We start from the raw sequence: 17,038 nt of genomic DNA on the forward strand, positions 1-17,038 counted from the left end.
CCTAAGGCACTTACATTTTATTTTATAGGCAATGGGGAGTCACTGAATATTTTTTAAAGGGGGAAGATGTGATCAGAGGTAAATTTTGGAAAATGATACCATAGGGGTGGATTGAAGTGGAAAGAAACCCAAAGTAGGGAAACAAGTGGTAGCCATTTAAATGGTTTGGGCAAGAGTTGACAAAAGTCTGAAGAAAGAAAGTAGCAGTGGGTGTGGGAAACAGTGGGAAATCATAAGGTCTTCAAGGTGTACACTTGTCAGAATTTAGTCATTTAATGACACTGCAGTTTCTGGCTTAGCTGGCTTGGCCTTTCTGACTAGGTCCTGAAATAGGGCAAAAGGAGAAAGACATATTTAGAAAGATGTTAGTTATTTTCTAGGTATGGTAGATTAGCCATATATTTAAGACTCCTAGGTATGAGTATTCAATGACAATTGAATTGAAATTTGGACCAAGCTGAAGATAGAAAACCATAAAATGTAATAAAATCATATTGGTAAAGAGTTTACAAACACCAGTATTGAAGGGGAAGGTGAATGGGACTATCCTGAGAAGAGGGTGAGTGAGAAGACAGTGAAGCACTGGAACTCAGAGGGGTAGGAGTTCTAAGAGGAGGGAAACTGACAGAATATATTAAGATTGAGGAATGAGGAATTAAGAAATCATCCAAAGTAGTTTTAGAGGAGAAGTTGAGATGAAATTTCAGAAGACCGAAAACTAACGGAAAGGAGGACAAGTGACAATTTAGCCCAGGAAATTCAAGTTTTTTGATGAAAGGAAATGAGAATATGGATGAGGTAATGCATTTTTGTTGAAGGAAACTTAAGTGTTGGCCCGTAAGTGAGAGAAGTTTCTTCATTCATACCCCAAGCTGTTAGCTGAAGTCAAACATTCTCCCAGAGCTAACATTGCCATCTGCCTCTCCATTATTTATATCTGCTGTGCTCCAGATGTCTAATTGTTACTGAAATTTGGATGAAGATACCCAGGGCAGTGTGAATCTTCCATCCACTTTCTTCCCAGCTCAGTCACTAAACCCAGGTCAGTTCCCATCAGCTTCTTCCCTTTCATCTGCCATCAGTTCCTTGTTACCAAGATCTTTTGATTGCATAGTACCATTTTAGAGTTAGTAATATATGCCTCTTTACGCAATTTTTGGACAAATATTCTCCCTGTGGTCTCCTGCAACTCATGCTGTGTTTGTGTTTCTCATTATTATATTTCTAGTGCCCAGTAGAGAGAAAATTTTGAGGTCTTGATAAATTCTTTATACCTTAGAAATCTTCTTGATGTCATGTTTATCTGGGTACTCCTGAAATCATCAGCATCAGAATGATTAAGCTTTTGAGGTAAGAAACAGAGGCCTTAATAAAATAAGTCAGAAAGGGAACAGAAACTTAGAGATGTCATACAGCATGCCCAAGTTGGGGAGCTGGGATGTGTCCCCAAGAAATCTGACTGTAGAGCTAGGAATTTCTATCATGTACCACAATCTCTCTTGCCTCAGTCAGGTTTCTTTGAGGACCTTAGATTAAGATGAACAGGCAGCCTGAAATCAATCTGAAATAATCATCTTTTAAGTGGGATTTTAAAAGTTTTGATTAGCTTTTTATTTTGTGAAGATATGGCCATTATTCAATTAAATGTGATATGTAAAAAAAACATATTGTCAAGTTATATCATTTTCTAAATTTATTCTGTTGTTCGGTATCATTTACTATAAAAAAGAGCATGATTGAAAAGCTCTCTTTGATAATATTTATAGAAATCTGTGGTGCAACTATATAAGACATTCGATATTCTTAATGTGACTACAATAGGAATAGAATGTCTAGTAAAAAGAATTATCCTAATCGTGGTCCTAAACATCAACCACAATCAATGAGAACTTTATTTCAGGTATGTGCAACTATAGAACCTAGATCCTAAGAGAAAAATAAATAGAAAAGCCCTCAGAAAGAATGAAATTAAAATGGGATTATAGAATGTGTTTAAAAAATGCCGGGCGCGGTGGCTCACGCCTGTAATCCCAGCACTTTGGGAGGCCGAGGCGGGTGGATCATGAGGTCAAGAGATCGAGACCATCCTGGTCAACATGGTGAAACCCCGTCTCTACTAAAAAACTACAAAAAATTAGCTGGGCATGGTGGCGCGTGCCTGTAATCCCAGCTACTCAGGAGGCTGAGGCAGGAGAATTGCCTGAACCCAGGAGGCGGAGGTTGCGGTGAGCCGAGATCGCGCCATTGCACTCCAGCCTGGGTAACAAGAGCGAAACTCCGTCTAAAAAAAAAAAAAAAAAAAAAAAGTGCTCATAAAATGTGTTTATGTAAAACTGAAACACAAAAAATGTAGTTTTATAAAGTATAATTCAGAAACATCCTGCATCTGAATCATCACTCCTGTAACTTAACATGCCCCTGGGTAGTGTAACCCTGGCTGCAGGAAATACTCGAGAATCTGAATTAATTAGAGTGGGACCTAAGTATCAATATGTAAAACAAAACAACGAAACTTCCAAAGGCATTTCTAACATGCAATCAGTGTTAAGAATGACACCGAGTATATATATTCTTGGGTAGCAGGGACATATATATCTTTGTGTCTTCTCTGCTTCACAGCCTCAAAAATGCACAAAGGCTCATTCACAGTATTTCCAAAGTGCAATTTTTCATTTTCTCCTCTGGATTTGTCCCGTCCACTTCACCCTTGCCTTGGACACCCTCCTTTGTTCCCCGAACTTGGGAGACTGCACGGCTAGTCACGATGTTGGACTTCGAAACCCTGAAAGTAATTGTTTTCCTTTTTTTTCCCCCAGTATAACCAGTGACTCGTAAAGTTTTCTCCTTTTTCTCTTCTAAATATTTCAAAAATCAGTCCACTTTTCTCTATCAGCCTTCCTACCAGTCAACAAAAGTTTCACACCTTGATGGTGGGCTCTGAGGTGCTCTCCTTATCTGTAGGTGTTCTTCTACCAATAACCCATATTTCACACAGAGGGGTTGTCCTAAAATGCAAATATGATCATACTGTTCTCTGCCTAAAACTCTTCAGTGGCTTTCAGTTACCTAAATACCCGATGTGACTCACAGAGAATTTCAGGCCCTGGCTCTTTCTCTCTCCAGCGGCGGCATCTTCCATTCTAGCTCCTTGGGTGGGTCTTTTGGTTTTCACATTCTTCTCCATTTCTTACAGTATTGCCACCTTCTTCTTTCAGCTTAAGATCATGGCATGGTCTTGCTAGTTTACTTTTATGTCAGCTCCTATAATAACATTTATTTCCTACAGTAGCACTTATCTCACTACTGTAAATATTTATTATATTTTCCATATTCTCATCCAGTAGTTCCTCAAGGAAAGGACACTCATCTTCCTAGTACAATCTTCACTTTGGGCTGAAGCGCTAAAGATTCCAATTATCTACATGTATCAGTCTGTTTTGTGTTATATAAAGGAATATCCGAGGCTGGGTCATTTATAATGAAAAGGTGTTTATTTTGGCTCATGGTTCTGCATACTATACATCGGGCATGGCAACAGCATCTGCATATGAAAGCTTTATTTTTTAAACTTTTAGGTCTGGGGTATATATGCAGGTTTGTGACATAGGTAAGTTGCATATTTGCATTTTAGGACAACCACTCTGGGTGAAATATGTTATTGGTAGGAGAACACCTACAGATAAGGAGAGCACTTCAGAGCCCACCATCAAGGTGTGAAACTTTTGTTGGCTGCTAGGAAGGTGGATAGAGAAAAGTGGACTGATTTTTGAAATATTTAGAAGAGAAAAAGGAGAAGACTTTATGATTCACTGGTTATACTGGGGAAAATTGGGAAACAATCTTGTGGTTCCGATGTTTAATATCGTGACCAGCAGTGCAGTCACTTTATCTTGTATAAAGGGTCCACATCTAACACTTCAGTTGAATAGAGAATAAATGAATGTTTCATGGCGGACACATGGGTACAAAGAAGAGAACAACAGATAATGGGCTCTGCTTGACAGTGGAGGGTAAGAGGAGGAAAAGGATAAAAAAACTATCAGATACAATGTTTATTACCTGGGTAATGAAATAATCTGTAAAAGAAACCCATATGACATGCAACTTACCTATATAATAAGCCTGCACATACACTCTGGACCTAAAAGTTAAAAAAAGAATCTTTCATATGACACATTAATGGCACAGTGATACAGTCTGGAGATTTGTCCCCTCCAAAGGTCATGTTGATGTGTAGTCCCCAGTGCTGGAGGTCAGGCCTACTGGGAGGTGTTTCAGTCATGGGGGTGGATCCTTCATAAATGGCTTGGTACCCTTCTCATGGTAATGAGTGAATTTTTGCTCTATTAGTTCATGCGAGAGCTGGTTGATTAAAAGAGCCTAGCAACTCTCTTTCTTGCTCTTCCTCTTGCCATATGACAGGCCTGCTCCCCGTTTGCCCTCTGCCATGATTGAGCAGATACAGATGCTGGTGCCATGCCTGTTGTATAGTATGCAGAACCATGAGCCAAAATAAACACCTTTCCATTATAAATGACCCAGCCTCGGGTATTCCTTTATATAACACAAAACAGACTGATACATGTAGATAATTAGGATCTTTAGCGCTCCAGCCCGAAGTGAAGATTGTAGCAGGAAGATGATTGTCATGGTAACAATTCATAATACTAGTGAATGGCATTGATGAGTGTTAACACAGTGCTGGCCTCAATGTTAGGTTATTCACATTAATTTTATTACGTAATCATCAGGGCAATCCTTCAATATAGTTGCTGTTATTTTTATTTTAGAGATGAGGAAACTGAGGCTTTTTGACCTTATGTTACTGGTCCATGGTTCCATAGCTAGTAAGTGGTGAAGTCAGGTTTTAAATCGAAGCAAAGGAGTCCAGTGGCCACGTGGCTACACTGCCTTCACAATGTGGATTAGGGTAGTACTATAGTTCCTGGATTGAGAAGCTTTACAGGTCGCTATACTTATAAAATTAAAAAGGAGGGAGGGAAACAGAGGTAATGACAACTAACGTAAGTTTGCTAACTCTTTATTTTGCTCTTTACAATAGTTATAATCGACAATGCCATACTTTCACAAACATCATTTTTCCTTAAACAGTTAGGGAAAAGAATATCTGGAAAAGGGAATCCCTTCCTAAAACAGAAAATTGGCAAACCTAGCTTGCATTTTACTCCAGCCTATACATACATTGTCCTTATATCAATGTGTGGGAGAGCTGGTGTCTGCAATCACTCTAGGGAAGTTACTAACAGTCAGCCAACTCAGATTCCTGGTCAAGTTTTGACAAAAGGATCTGGTGGCCTTGGACGGGATTTAATTCCTCTGGGCTGCTTCCTGTGAAAAGAGTACACTTAGAGGTGCATGAGCTGTCTTAGAATCCATTAGCTATTTTTTAAAATCTGGAGCATTTTTTTTTTCATGGAAACTTCATAGGACAGTATGAGAAAGATGTTTTAAATCATTCATCCTTAACATATAAAGTTCTTGATGAACTTATTTTTTTAGATTAAAACAATGAAAATGTGTCAAATACCCCCCAAACTATTGTATAATAAATGATTTGGGGGAAAATTGAACACATCTACGAAAAGGCAAACTTTGACAAAACTTCGTGAGTATACATTTTTTGACATACTAATAACTAAAATGTACAGTCCAATATTTGGGTCCAGGTTTATATTTTATGCAAAAACTACCTAAACTTTCATTATACTAAATGCATTGATGAAGTGTTTTATTAAATGTAGCACGTGACAACTGGCATATGCTGAGTGAATTTGTTGATTTCTTATTGTAATAGCTGTGAATCTACTTTAATGTGCTATACTTACTAAAATGAGCAAGTTACATTGATTTTCCAATTATGATAGTAATAGTAAATTCTCTTCTTAAATACATTTTTAAACAGTACATTTATTAAGTAAACATAAAACGGCATTGTTGAGTTGTATACTAATTTATAGGAAAGTGTGTAAGTGCTCTGGTGGGGAACTTCACTTTGAGATACAAAACACTTGGGAATTCAGAAATGTCCAAGAACTTGAATATATTAGGACCTCACACCAATAATTAACAATTTTCAGCAGTAGTGAAAACTGGTGGTCAGAGGTAATGTGCCTTACAGATCTAAAATTCTAAGGCCTACTTTAATATAACACAAAGAGAAGACTACCAACGTGTGTTTGTGGATGTACAAATGAATAATTCTAGGTTTATAAATCTAGGAAGTAAAAGGGTTAATGGGCAGGGGCGGATGTTTGATTGTTCAGTTTGTTTTAGATAGAGGTGTTCCAAATGCATTTAGGCCAGAGGGAAAGAAGCTTGCTGAGAAGGGGGATGGAATATGCTTGAGAAAGAACTGATGAAGCAAGGTCCCAAGAGAAGAGGCAGGAATGGGATCAAGATGATTGACAGAGGAAACGAAGGTCTCTGGGGAATGAGAAAACTGATTGAAGAGATAAACTGGCACAGAACGAATCCAGATGTTCAAAAAACAAATGTTATCGACCTTACACTTTTGTGTAGGTTTTTTCACTGTTAAAATGTCTTGATCAGACATGGAGGTCAGATTTTCCAGTAATCACCATCATGGGTAACCACATACTACATTCCACCCCTACGTAGGTATTTTTCAAATTCTCCAGAAAGAAAAAAGATGGGTAGGCTTACGTTGTACTAGATTCCATACAGTATCGGGCTCGTCACTTTATCAAATGAGTATAGGAAGGCAGGTGGTAAGCTGGTATAAGCGTATAAGGAAATTAATAGGATTTTGGGGGGAAAATCTTTATACTTCATTGCCTTGGCTGCTGTTCAAGTGTTAGATGCATAGAAGATATGCACATGTCAGATATTCTAACTTGTTTCTTTTAATATACTTTCCTAATGTCTTTAAAGAAACATGGAAACATGGCCGGATATGGTGGCTGATGCTTGTAATCCCAGCACTTTGGGAGGCCAAGGTGGGTGGATCAAAAGGTCAGGAGTTCCAGACCAGCCTGGCCAATACAGTGAAACCCCATCTGTACTAAAAATACAAAAGTTAGCTGGGCATGGTGGTGGGTGCCTGTAGTCCCAGCTACTCAAGAGGCTGAGGCAGGAGGATGGTTTGAACCCAGGAGGCAGAGGATGCAGTGAGCTATATCATTCCACTGCACTCCTACCTGGGTGACAGAGTGAGATTCCGTCTCAAAGAAAAGAAAAGAAACATAGAAACATTATTTTTGCCTAGGGAGTATTTTTTTTTTTAAATAAAAGGAGTCCAAAGTCTGACTAAGTACATTCCTAAATGCCTTGAAGAAAAAGGCACATTAGAAGGTTAGACTTAAGTAAAGGTGTTGCGAGTGCATTGACAGGTGTCTGTGTATGCAGGGGATTGTTTCAAGATGCCCACATCAAAATCAATGCATACTCAAGTCTGGAAACTGGTTCCACAGAATCTGAGTACAGAGAGTAGTCAGTCCCTTGGTATATGTGGGTTTCCCATCTTGCAAATACTGTATTTTCAATCTGTATTTGGTTGAAAAAAATCCATATATAAGTAGACCCATGCAGTTCAAATATATGTTGTTCAAGGATTGACTGTATTTGTGTGAGTTGAGGTTTGTAATTCTAAAAGTACTATTTAATCCCAAGTTTCATTTCCACAATCCACAATTCTCTCCACAAGAAGGCCTACCTTCTTAAAATGTATTTATGACAGAACCATTTGTCTCTTTCAACTGGATCTTTAAAAAGGAAGAAAACCCAAACTGTGTGGTGACTTTAAATGATAAACTTTTATTCTGAATATACTGTTTTTGCACAAGATTTAACACAACATTTTCTGGGATTATAAATATTTTATAACAGTATTATACAAATTTTTACAAAATGTTTTTCTCAGGCTAATTTTCACAAAAGTGTCAAGAGAACATAATAAAGGGGAGAAAAGATAGATTTATTGTTCACAAAAGCCAGTTGGCCTTTTGCATGAATGCACACTGAGTAGTTTAATAAAAGTATTCCTAAAAGCATGATCTGACACTCACACAACAACAAAAAAGACAGCTTTACTAGGTCACATTATAAACTCAGTTGGCATCTACACAAGACAGTATCCCATTAGTTTCAATGAAATTTCTTTGAGATAACTGTGCGAACTAGAAATAAGGTAGATGTAACTATTGGTAAGGGTTGTCTAATTCTTCAAAATCTGGAACTTTTCCAGCACTCAATACATTTTATTGGTTTACTCTTTACAGAAATGTACTATGAATATTTAACAATATTAACATTCTGCTATGGGAAACAATACAAGTTCAGATGAAAAAATATTTGAAACTATGGGGAAGTGAAATAGTCATTCCCTTCTCTTCTTTAAAAAAAGTCACAACATCCATTTTATTTCACTAGGTCAGACTATACCATTAAACATTTTAATGTCTAACGTGATCAATGGAATAGATTCAGGTTTTAAATTAAGACAAAATTTAAGCTTTGTTGGTCACAGACAAAGATTTAAATGAGATCCAAAATACAAGAGAGCATCAAATAAGCAAGTAACACTTGGGTTGCAAAGGTCACTTAAAAGGGATACTGCCTATTTGAACCCCGTAAGGCCAGTTTTAAAGTTAATAAAAGGAATATTATAGGAAAACTTACAAATGGCAGCAACACTGTTTTTTTGTTTTTTTTTTTTCCCCAAGTTAAGCAGTAACTCCTCAAGCATTAGAAACATGAAAAAAGATCATACTAAAATCTTATAGGCCCAGGACCTAAAAATCTCTTCAATCAAACTTGCTAACTATGTCATGTTAAAAACCTGTTACAAATATGGACCACGGTTGGTGTTTGGCAGTAATGCTGGTTGTGTAAATGAGGAAAATATAAAGAAATCATTAATGCAAGATTCTTTCTTGTTACTCAACAACATTGCCAGACTTATTTGAACTTTTAGTGACTAACTACATTAAGCCACATGAGTATAACAAAAATTAAATAATAGTAAAAGCAGTGTATACACTTTTTTATTGATCTGTTGAACTGTTCAGTTGTTGATCAGTATTAATAACAGGCTATAATTTAAGTTCTTGTCAACAGAACTCACAGAAAAAAGTAAATTTAATAATTTGATGGGATGAGTGTTACTGTCTTTAAAGAAAGTATGCTTAAATATTAGCATAAAGACTAATATTAATCATGGGAACAACTTTTAGTGAGCTCGCTCTCATCCGGTTTACAGTTGTATTTACGGCTGTCATAATACATAACTTTATAACAGAAAACAAAGGTTCATAGCAAAACTCATGCATGTAAATATATTTTGATGGCAACAGAAATCAAATAGGATCCTGCCAAGAGATGCCAAGTTTAACCACAATTAATACAAGAACAATGCAGTTGATGAAAACATATAATCGACATTAGCCATGAAAATATATTTAATAGATTTTGAACATAATTTCAAGGTAGTTTGTTGTATGCTGGAAGCAATTCAGTTGTTTTAATGTGCATTGTTTATATACACAAACTAACAATTTTATATTTTGATACCCCCTTCCCAACACTATCATGATTTAAAATAGTCCAGCAAAAATTGAACAAGCACTTTTAAATATTTAACAAACAACATGATTTAAACACTGTTACTAGAGTGAGAAGTTTTTTTCCACATACATTTTAAATCACTTTGGTGTTTTCTAAAATGTCAATAGCAGTTATGAATGACACTATAAAGTCACAACGATGCATTAGAAATGGTAACTGATGTCAATTCTTAGAACGATAGTTGGCAAAGTGATTCCATTTCCCCCTACCCCCTTCTTAAATAAAAAAGACATCTTAAAGAAATGTACACAAATGGTACCTAAGGTATATTGGTAATGGAAGGGAATTACAAATGTATGCAAAGCTAAAAACAAAACAAAGATTATCTTTTTAACGACACTAAATAATTGGTTATATCTTTGATATGTGGAGCATATTAAAGCATGCTGGATAATGTTAATAACTTTGACTTAAAAAGGATATGTAAGAAAATTTCCAGCATATACGCATACCAGTAATTGGCATGTCCCAAAAAAAGAAAGACTGCATTTTATCATAAAAAATATCACCATACTTTCAGCCTTCAGTAAAGTTATTATTCTTAGAATTACACATTCATAGTTTTTACCCTTTCTTCAAATAGTTTGCTCCAGAAAATAATTTTTAAAAGCATAAATAATCTGCTACCATATTAATCTATAATGAAATATCTGATTTACTGCACTAACCATTTTCACCAATGAGGCTGTATAAAAAACAACTTTTATTATTCACAATCAAGTATTCATGTGCATACATAGAGATTCAAGGTTTCCTATTTGTTCAGATTACTGTAAAACCCTTATCAAATTGCATGGAAATTTTGGTGAAAGGATTATACCATTTGGAACGGAAGGGCAAAAGCAGCAGTAGCAGGAACTTTTGGATTGTATGTGCTGCTATTGAAACGAACAAAGAGGAAACCTAGGATGAATCTTCATTGCGAACATATATGTACTTTTCAAAAAATAAATGTGTCAAATCTGATTTATGTACTTAAAATATCTGTACATAGGTTATCAGGCGAAAGCACAAATCTGTATAAAATTCATTAATTCTCATTTCACCATTTATCTAACCCCAATCATTCAGCATTTACATTGCACAGTATATTCAGAGTAGTTTAACAACATGTTAAAAGATGACTTAAGTGCATTTACACTGCAAGATTCAGATTCTTACATAACAATAATGTCACTCAGTTAACTTTTCAATGACTACACTCTACAGTAAGAGAAAAAACTGAAAAGTTAAAATAGCAGCAGCATCATGCAAAATACCCTTGGTAAACCAAAGTTCATTTATCACAAGAAAAACATTTCCCCCTCCCCCCTGACAAGCTTTTCTTAGAGCATTTAAAAATATCTGGCTAGCACTACGTAACTGTACTGTGAACAAAAGGAACATTACATCGAAGCATTTATTAAGGGCTTGCTTACATTTATGAGGAAATATGTCACATATTCTAATTTCACCCTCAAGCACCTTTAGTTTAATAATTTCTTAGTTACTATTTTCAAACCATTAATTCCTTACCCCACCGAAATGTGATTGGTCATCAATTGTGTTTTATTTTTGGCAAAGAAGCCGTTCTTCATAAGGCATTTTATTCATGGCAAATTTTTCATAGAAAATTAGCCATTATTTATATTTCAACAATTTAGACCAATGTTAATTCTCTCTCTCTCTCTCTTTCTCTATGTATTTCAACAATTGCTACTCAAAGTAGGAGTTACCTTTTAACAGAAGAGTAAGTGAAGGCAAAAATAATTTCTTCCCCCTTAGAAGTTTTCTTAGTAAAATTGCAGCCAGTCAAAATTCCAGGTCAATATCAACACTTTTCTTAGGATCCAGAAACAATTGTATGGGGAACCCTTTCACATGTAATCACCAACAATGCAACAACAAACTCCCATATTTTCCAATAGAGCACACGTATAGGATTTTGCTTTGATGTTATACATAGATGATGCAGCATTCACACACGTTTAAGGATCTGACACCCTGACATGCAGCCAGTGGGTGCCTTAGGAGTCTGCGCCTTAGTGTTATGCCATGGTATAGGTCCAGCTAATGTTTGTCTAATTTGATAGCTGACCCTACTGTAATGTAATTGAGGGCTCATGTTTTGGCAGGGTCTGGAGCTTAATTATGCAGATTTGGTTTTAGAAGGTCATAACAGGTGGTGTCTGCTGCCAGATACCAGCCAAAGTAGTAGGAACTGGATTCCGATGACATACCACAGGGAGGGATTTAATCCAGAGACACCACCACAGTCAGTATAATCCTCCTGTTGTAAAAAAAAAAAAAAAAAAAAGAGAGAGAGAAAAATGAAAATCTTGAAAAATACTTAGGAACATGTCTTTCAGAGTAATCCATATTTAGTTCACTTCTGAACTTACCTTATAAAACTGCTTTAATTGAAATCCAAATAAATTACATTCTCCTAGATTTTATCATTGAGGAATTTTGGGTAAAGCAATTTCCGTAGCATCATTTAACAAATGCTTTAAAGTTTTAGTTGTAGCTTTTGATGATTATGAAAGAAAATAATAATACTGTTTGAATAATATTCTAATTTTAAAGTAAAAACTTTCATAGTATCAAAAATCCTATACATTTATAAATGCACAAAGTAAAATTTCATAGTATGTTCTATAATTCCCAAGGATTATGATTTTAGCAACTATGCTCCACATGGAAAAGTTTGGGACTGGTAAAATAAATAATTTAAGAAATAAATTTCCATTTCCCCTATTTCTTATATCCAATTTCTAAGGTTCAACATAGAGTGCAATCATAGTATCTGGATCTTCATTGAGAATTAAAGTAAAATGAAAAATAATCTATGTGATCCAAAACAATGTAAGGACACTCTGAAAAGATATATCCAAAATAAAGAGCTAAGCTAGGAAGAGGTTTGTCTTGAGATGGCCAAGAAATGTTAGAATGAATATACTCACATTACTTGCCCACAGTCTCGTGGTAGTTCATTTCATTCCCTCCTAATGCAAATGTATTATTTATCTTTTATTCCTAGGTTATATGATAACGTTTTTCCACATCCTTTAATTCCTTTGAACATAGTGAATTTCATTTTTAATACCTCGTATTTATTTTGTATTTTAAAAAAAATTTATTTCAATAGTTTTGGGGGAGCAGGTGGTTTTTGGTTACACGGATAACTTCGTTAGTGGTGGTTTCTGAGATTGTGGTGTACCTCCTGTCACCCGAGTTATATACACTGCACCCAATGTGTAGTCTTTTATCCCTTACCCGCCTTCCTCTCTAGTCCCGAGTCCATTACATCATTCTTTCGCCTCTGCATCCTCATAGCTAGCTCCCACTTATAAGTGAGAACATACAATATTTGGTTTTCCATTCCTGAGTTACTTCATTTAGAGAAATGGTCTCCAACTTCATCTAGGTTGCTGCAAATGCTGCCATTTCATTCCTTTTTATGGGTGAATAGTATTCCATGATGTAAATGTTACTACTTTTTCCTTATCTACTCATTGGTTGATGGACATTTAGGTTGGTCCGATATTTTTGCAATTGTGAATTGTGCTGCTATAAACATGCATGTGCAGGTGTCTTTTCCATAAAGAAACTTCTTTTCCTCTGGCTAGTTACCCAGTAGTGGGACTGCTGGATCAAATGGTACTTCTACTTTTCGTTTTTTTTAAGGAATCACCATACTGTTTGCCATAGTGCTTGTATTAGTTTACAGTCCCACTAGCAGTATAAAAAGTGTTCCCTTTTTACCACATCCATGCCAACATTTATTATTTTTTGATAATGGTCATTCTTGCAGGAGTAAGGTGGTATCTCACTGTGGTTTTAACATGCATTTCCCTGATAGTGATTGAACATTTTTTCATGTTTGCTGGTTATTTGTACATATTTTTTTGAGAATTGTCTATTCATGTCTTTTGCCCACTTTCTGATGGGATTATTTGAAAGACTATTTATTTAACAGCTTTAAAGAATCAACTAATCCAAGGTAGATGGTCCAAGAATCAAAATAATAGGTTGAATAATTTTCTTTCAGAATGATTTTACAAAGATTCTAAGCTCCCAAAGATTAAGAACTTTGGCCCTTTTTGTTCATGAGGATTTAATAGTGATGCCACATAGTAAATGAATAAAATTTATTTCTTTAATTATATTTTAAGGCAGCAGAACTCTTTTCTTAAAAAGAAAGGAAGCTGAGAGAAAAGAATCTATGAAAATATTTTGGTTTCAATCAAATCTATCTCCCAAATCTAAACAGAATCATAATCAATTCTTAGTCTTTATCCTAGTTGACCTTTCAGAAGCATTTGACAAACATATGACATTCTCTCTTTGAAATACGTTCTCACGTATCTTTGGCTAACACACTCTTCTGGTTTTTCTTCAAACTGGTTTGTGTATCTCTCCTTGGCTTGACCTCCTTTTCTTCATGCTGTCTAAAATGTTAGACTTTTCCAGGCGTTACTTTTTTCTCCTCTCTTCTTCCTTTGTTCTAAGATGATCTAATCCAGGCCTATGGCTTTAAATTTTATGTGTTTCCTAATAACTCACACTTTTTATGTTCAATCCTGTATTCTCCTCTGGCCTCTGTATTCATTGATCTCGACTCTCTCCTTGTGTATGTCTCACAGGGATTTCAGACTTGACTTGCCCCAAATATAATTCTTCTGAATATCAGTAAATAGCAATTTCAGAGTAGTAGATAAGGCCAAAGATTATGAGTCATGTACAATTCCTCTCTTTTCCTCAAATCCAATTCTTTTCCTTTTTTTTTTTTTTTGGGAGACAGGGTCTCACTCTGTTGCTCAGGCTGGAGTGCAAAGGCAAGATCTCGTCCTCCCTAGGCTTAGGTGATCCTCCCACCTCAGCCTCCCAAGTAGCTGGAACTATAGGTGTCCACCACCACACATGTCTAATTTTTTATATTATTTGCAGAGTTGCAGTTTCAGCTGGGAATCCATCTTCCTAAGTCTAGCTTCCAAATACATCACCAAACCTACTGCTTCTCATTACTGCAGGCCCAAGTCACCATTACTTCTTGCTTCCACTTTTGCAAAAGCTACCTCATTTGCCCCATGGCTGCTACTTTGCCCTTTTAAAAACACATTTTCGAAAAGCAGTCTTCTAAAACCATACATTGTTTCACTTCCTGCTTGACAGTTCTCATCATTCTCAGAGCACAATCTACATTCTTGGCTAAGGTCTACAAAGCCTTGTGAGGTCTGGAGCCTGGTTGCCTCCTCATCTTTCCCCCTTACTCACTCTGCTTCAATAACACTGGCTTTCTCTATAACAGGCCAAAGTGTTTACTATCTCAGAGCCTTTGCATTTGTTCTTCTTATTCAGATACCTTTCTCTCCAGGTAGGATAACCAGATTAAAAACAGGTTACCAGTAAAAGTTAAATATCAGATTTTTTAAAAACACCAAACACTTTTTAGGGTAAATGTATTGCATACCCAGAAGAGTGGCTAAATACGCAGTAACTATTTGATAAATGAATAGTAGGTACTCAATAAAGCAGCACACATTGCCTGTTTAGAAACGACTTAAAGAAGTAATTGTCACTCAACCAGGAGTACTCCCCAGTTGTGACTGTTAATTTGAATAAAATTTACCATACAACAAGACCCATTTGTGTATTAAGAATATATTTTGTCATCTTTATACTCTACAAATGTGTTATGGAACAAAAAATATTCTCTTTGGCCCTTATTTCAGTGTTTGTTCTTATTTTTGTGTTTATTTCATTTCCTCTGTGTGATGATGAGACATGTCTGTTTTGATTTGGCAGGTGGTAGTTTAGATATTTGGGGTCCCTGTAGCCTGCATGTCGATTCACACTGAAAAAACGTGCCTTTTAAGTTTCCTGATCATGTCTTCCCTTGCATTTTGCATGATGTAACCCCATGTAATGTATTTCATAGACTAATTTCAAGTCTTCTTACGGGATACAGTCTAAATCACAAGTGGACTGATGTGGGAGCAACTCAGCATTTTCTCTGTCCTATAGAAACTGAAATCCCACTGACACCAGGATCAGATATAATAAATTGGTCTGACTTTTAAATGATTATTTTAGTAGAAAATAACAGATTGCTGCTTTGTTTTTTTAAAACAGAAAAAGAATGCAGTGCCAATATGACATATATTTAATTTAAAATATGATAAAACTAATTTTATTAGACTTCCTTATAGGGGAATCTCTCTTAAAAGACCGTGCTAATAAAGAGATCAACTGAGAATTCTTTTTCTTTGTCATTACTCTTTAAAAAAATCTAAACCATAGTTAAATTCATACAGTTTTGCCGCAAAGTTTTCTTTATATAGCATGTGTTACCAGTGGCTACAATTCAAAACTCTTACTCTGCCTTTCTTCCCCTATTCAGAACCTAGGACAACTAACTGCACATGGTACAAGCTTAATAACTTTTAATTTATTAAATCAATTTAGAAATACATTTTTCAAAAGAAAATGTTCTGGTCATTTGGCTAAAAGGTTTTTGTTCTTTTTTTTCTGAATTACAGCCATCATTTAATTTCCTTCAAAAGGCAAATCACTGGTGAAGACATCCATCAAATCATGGACTGACTTCTGAATTCAGGTGAGGTCTGTACTAAAGACACCGCCAGCAACTTCAAAGAAAATCTATAATTAAAAATGTTTAGACAGGTAGATACTGCATAATAATAGGAATAATGCCCCTGGCAAATAGTTTGTTCTCCTACATGGTGCCTTAACACTCTTACACATTCAGCTGTTCAAATGTAGACAGATTATGTACTCAATAATATGCTTTATAAATTGGGCTTCATAAAATAATACATTTCTCAATGCTCAGATTATTGGCTTGCTTCTTTGATTAAGAAATGTTAGGTTTTTCCATTTGCTTTTGTACTTGTGTGTGACTTGAGTCTCCATAAAGCATGTATCAAAAGTCTTGTTTGAACACTTGAGTTCTGATGAAGTCCTCATCGTATAGAGCTTCAACGTTGTATACGTATAATCTGTATCCTTCTGGACTCTACAGGGTACCAAGAGCCCTTTGATAGACTTTAGAAATTACACTACCATTCTACCTTACCTGTGAGCAGAACCTAATCCAACATGAATTGCTAGTTTTAGCCACACTATATTGGAGCATAGACCATGACTTTTATTGGTCCTTAATGTGGCAAACAACTGCCAACTAACCTTTCATTGTTTTTTGTAATGATTTTTTTTCCAACTTATTGTTTCAGAGAAAATAATACTTCCTTTGATATCATTATATCAACATTCAAATAGCACTAAGTGGATTCACTGTTCTATACTGATAACTATGTTTTTAAATACTGAAACCACGTCTTGTCAATGTAAAATACATATCTTCCATATTATTATGTATTCCTGTGATACAGTAATACAAAGGAATCTCAAATGTGTTTTTTAAGGTACCAAA

General features: G+C 35.6%; 1 protein-coding gene across 7 annotated transcripts in view; it reads right to left on the reverse strand.

Annotated features, from left to right (window-relative positions):
• Nucleotides 1–7,763: 7,763 nt before the first annotated feature.
• The window catches only part of CACNA2D1 (calcium voltage-gated channel auxiliary subunit alpha2delta 1), a 486,450-nt gene continuing 477,175 nt past the window's right edge, over nt 7,764–17,038 (reverse strand). For 5 of the 7 annotated variants that reach the window (XM_074379330.1, XM_074379328.1, XM_074379329.1 and 2 more), the window contains one exon: nt 8,936–11,872. In XM_074379330.1, the coding sequence (XP_074235431.1) occupies nt 11,756–11,872 (117 nt within the window). In that variant the 3' untranslated portion in view covers nt 8,936–11,755. Of the gene's footprint in view, nt 11,873–17,038 lie in introns of all 7 variants that reach the window. The other 2 variants (XM_039472910.2, XM_074379327.1) reach the window with 1 other exon arrangement.

The sequence above is a fragment of the Saimiri boliviensis genome, chromosome 10 (assembly GCF_048565385.1).
Source record: "Saimiri boliviensis isolate mSaiBol1 chromosome 10, mSaiBol1.pri, whole genome shotgun sequence".
Taxonomy (NCBI): domain Eukaryota; kingdom Metazoa; phylum Chordata; class Mammalia; order Primates; family Cebidae; genus Saimiri; species Saimiri boliviensis.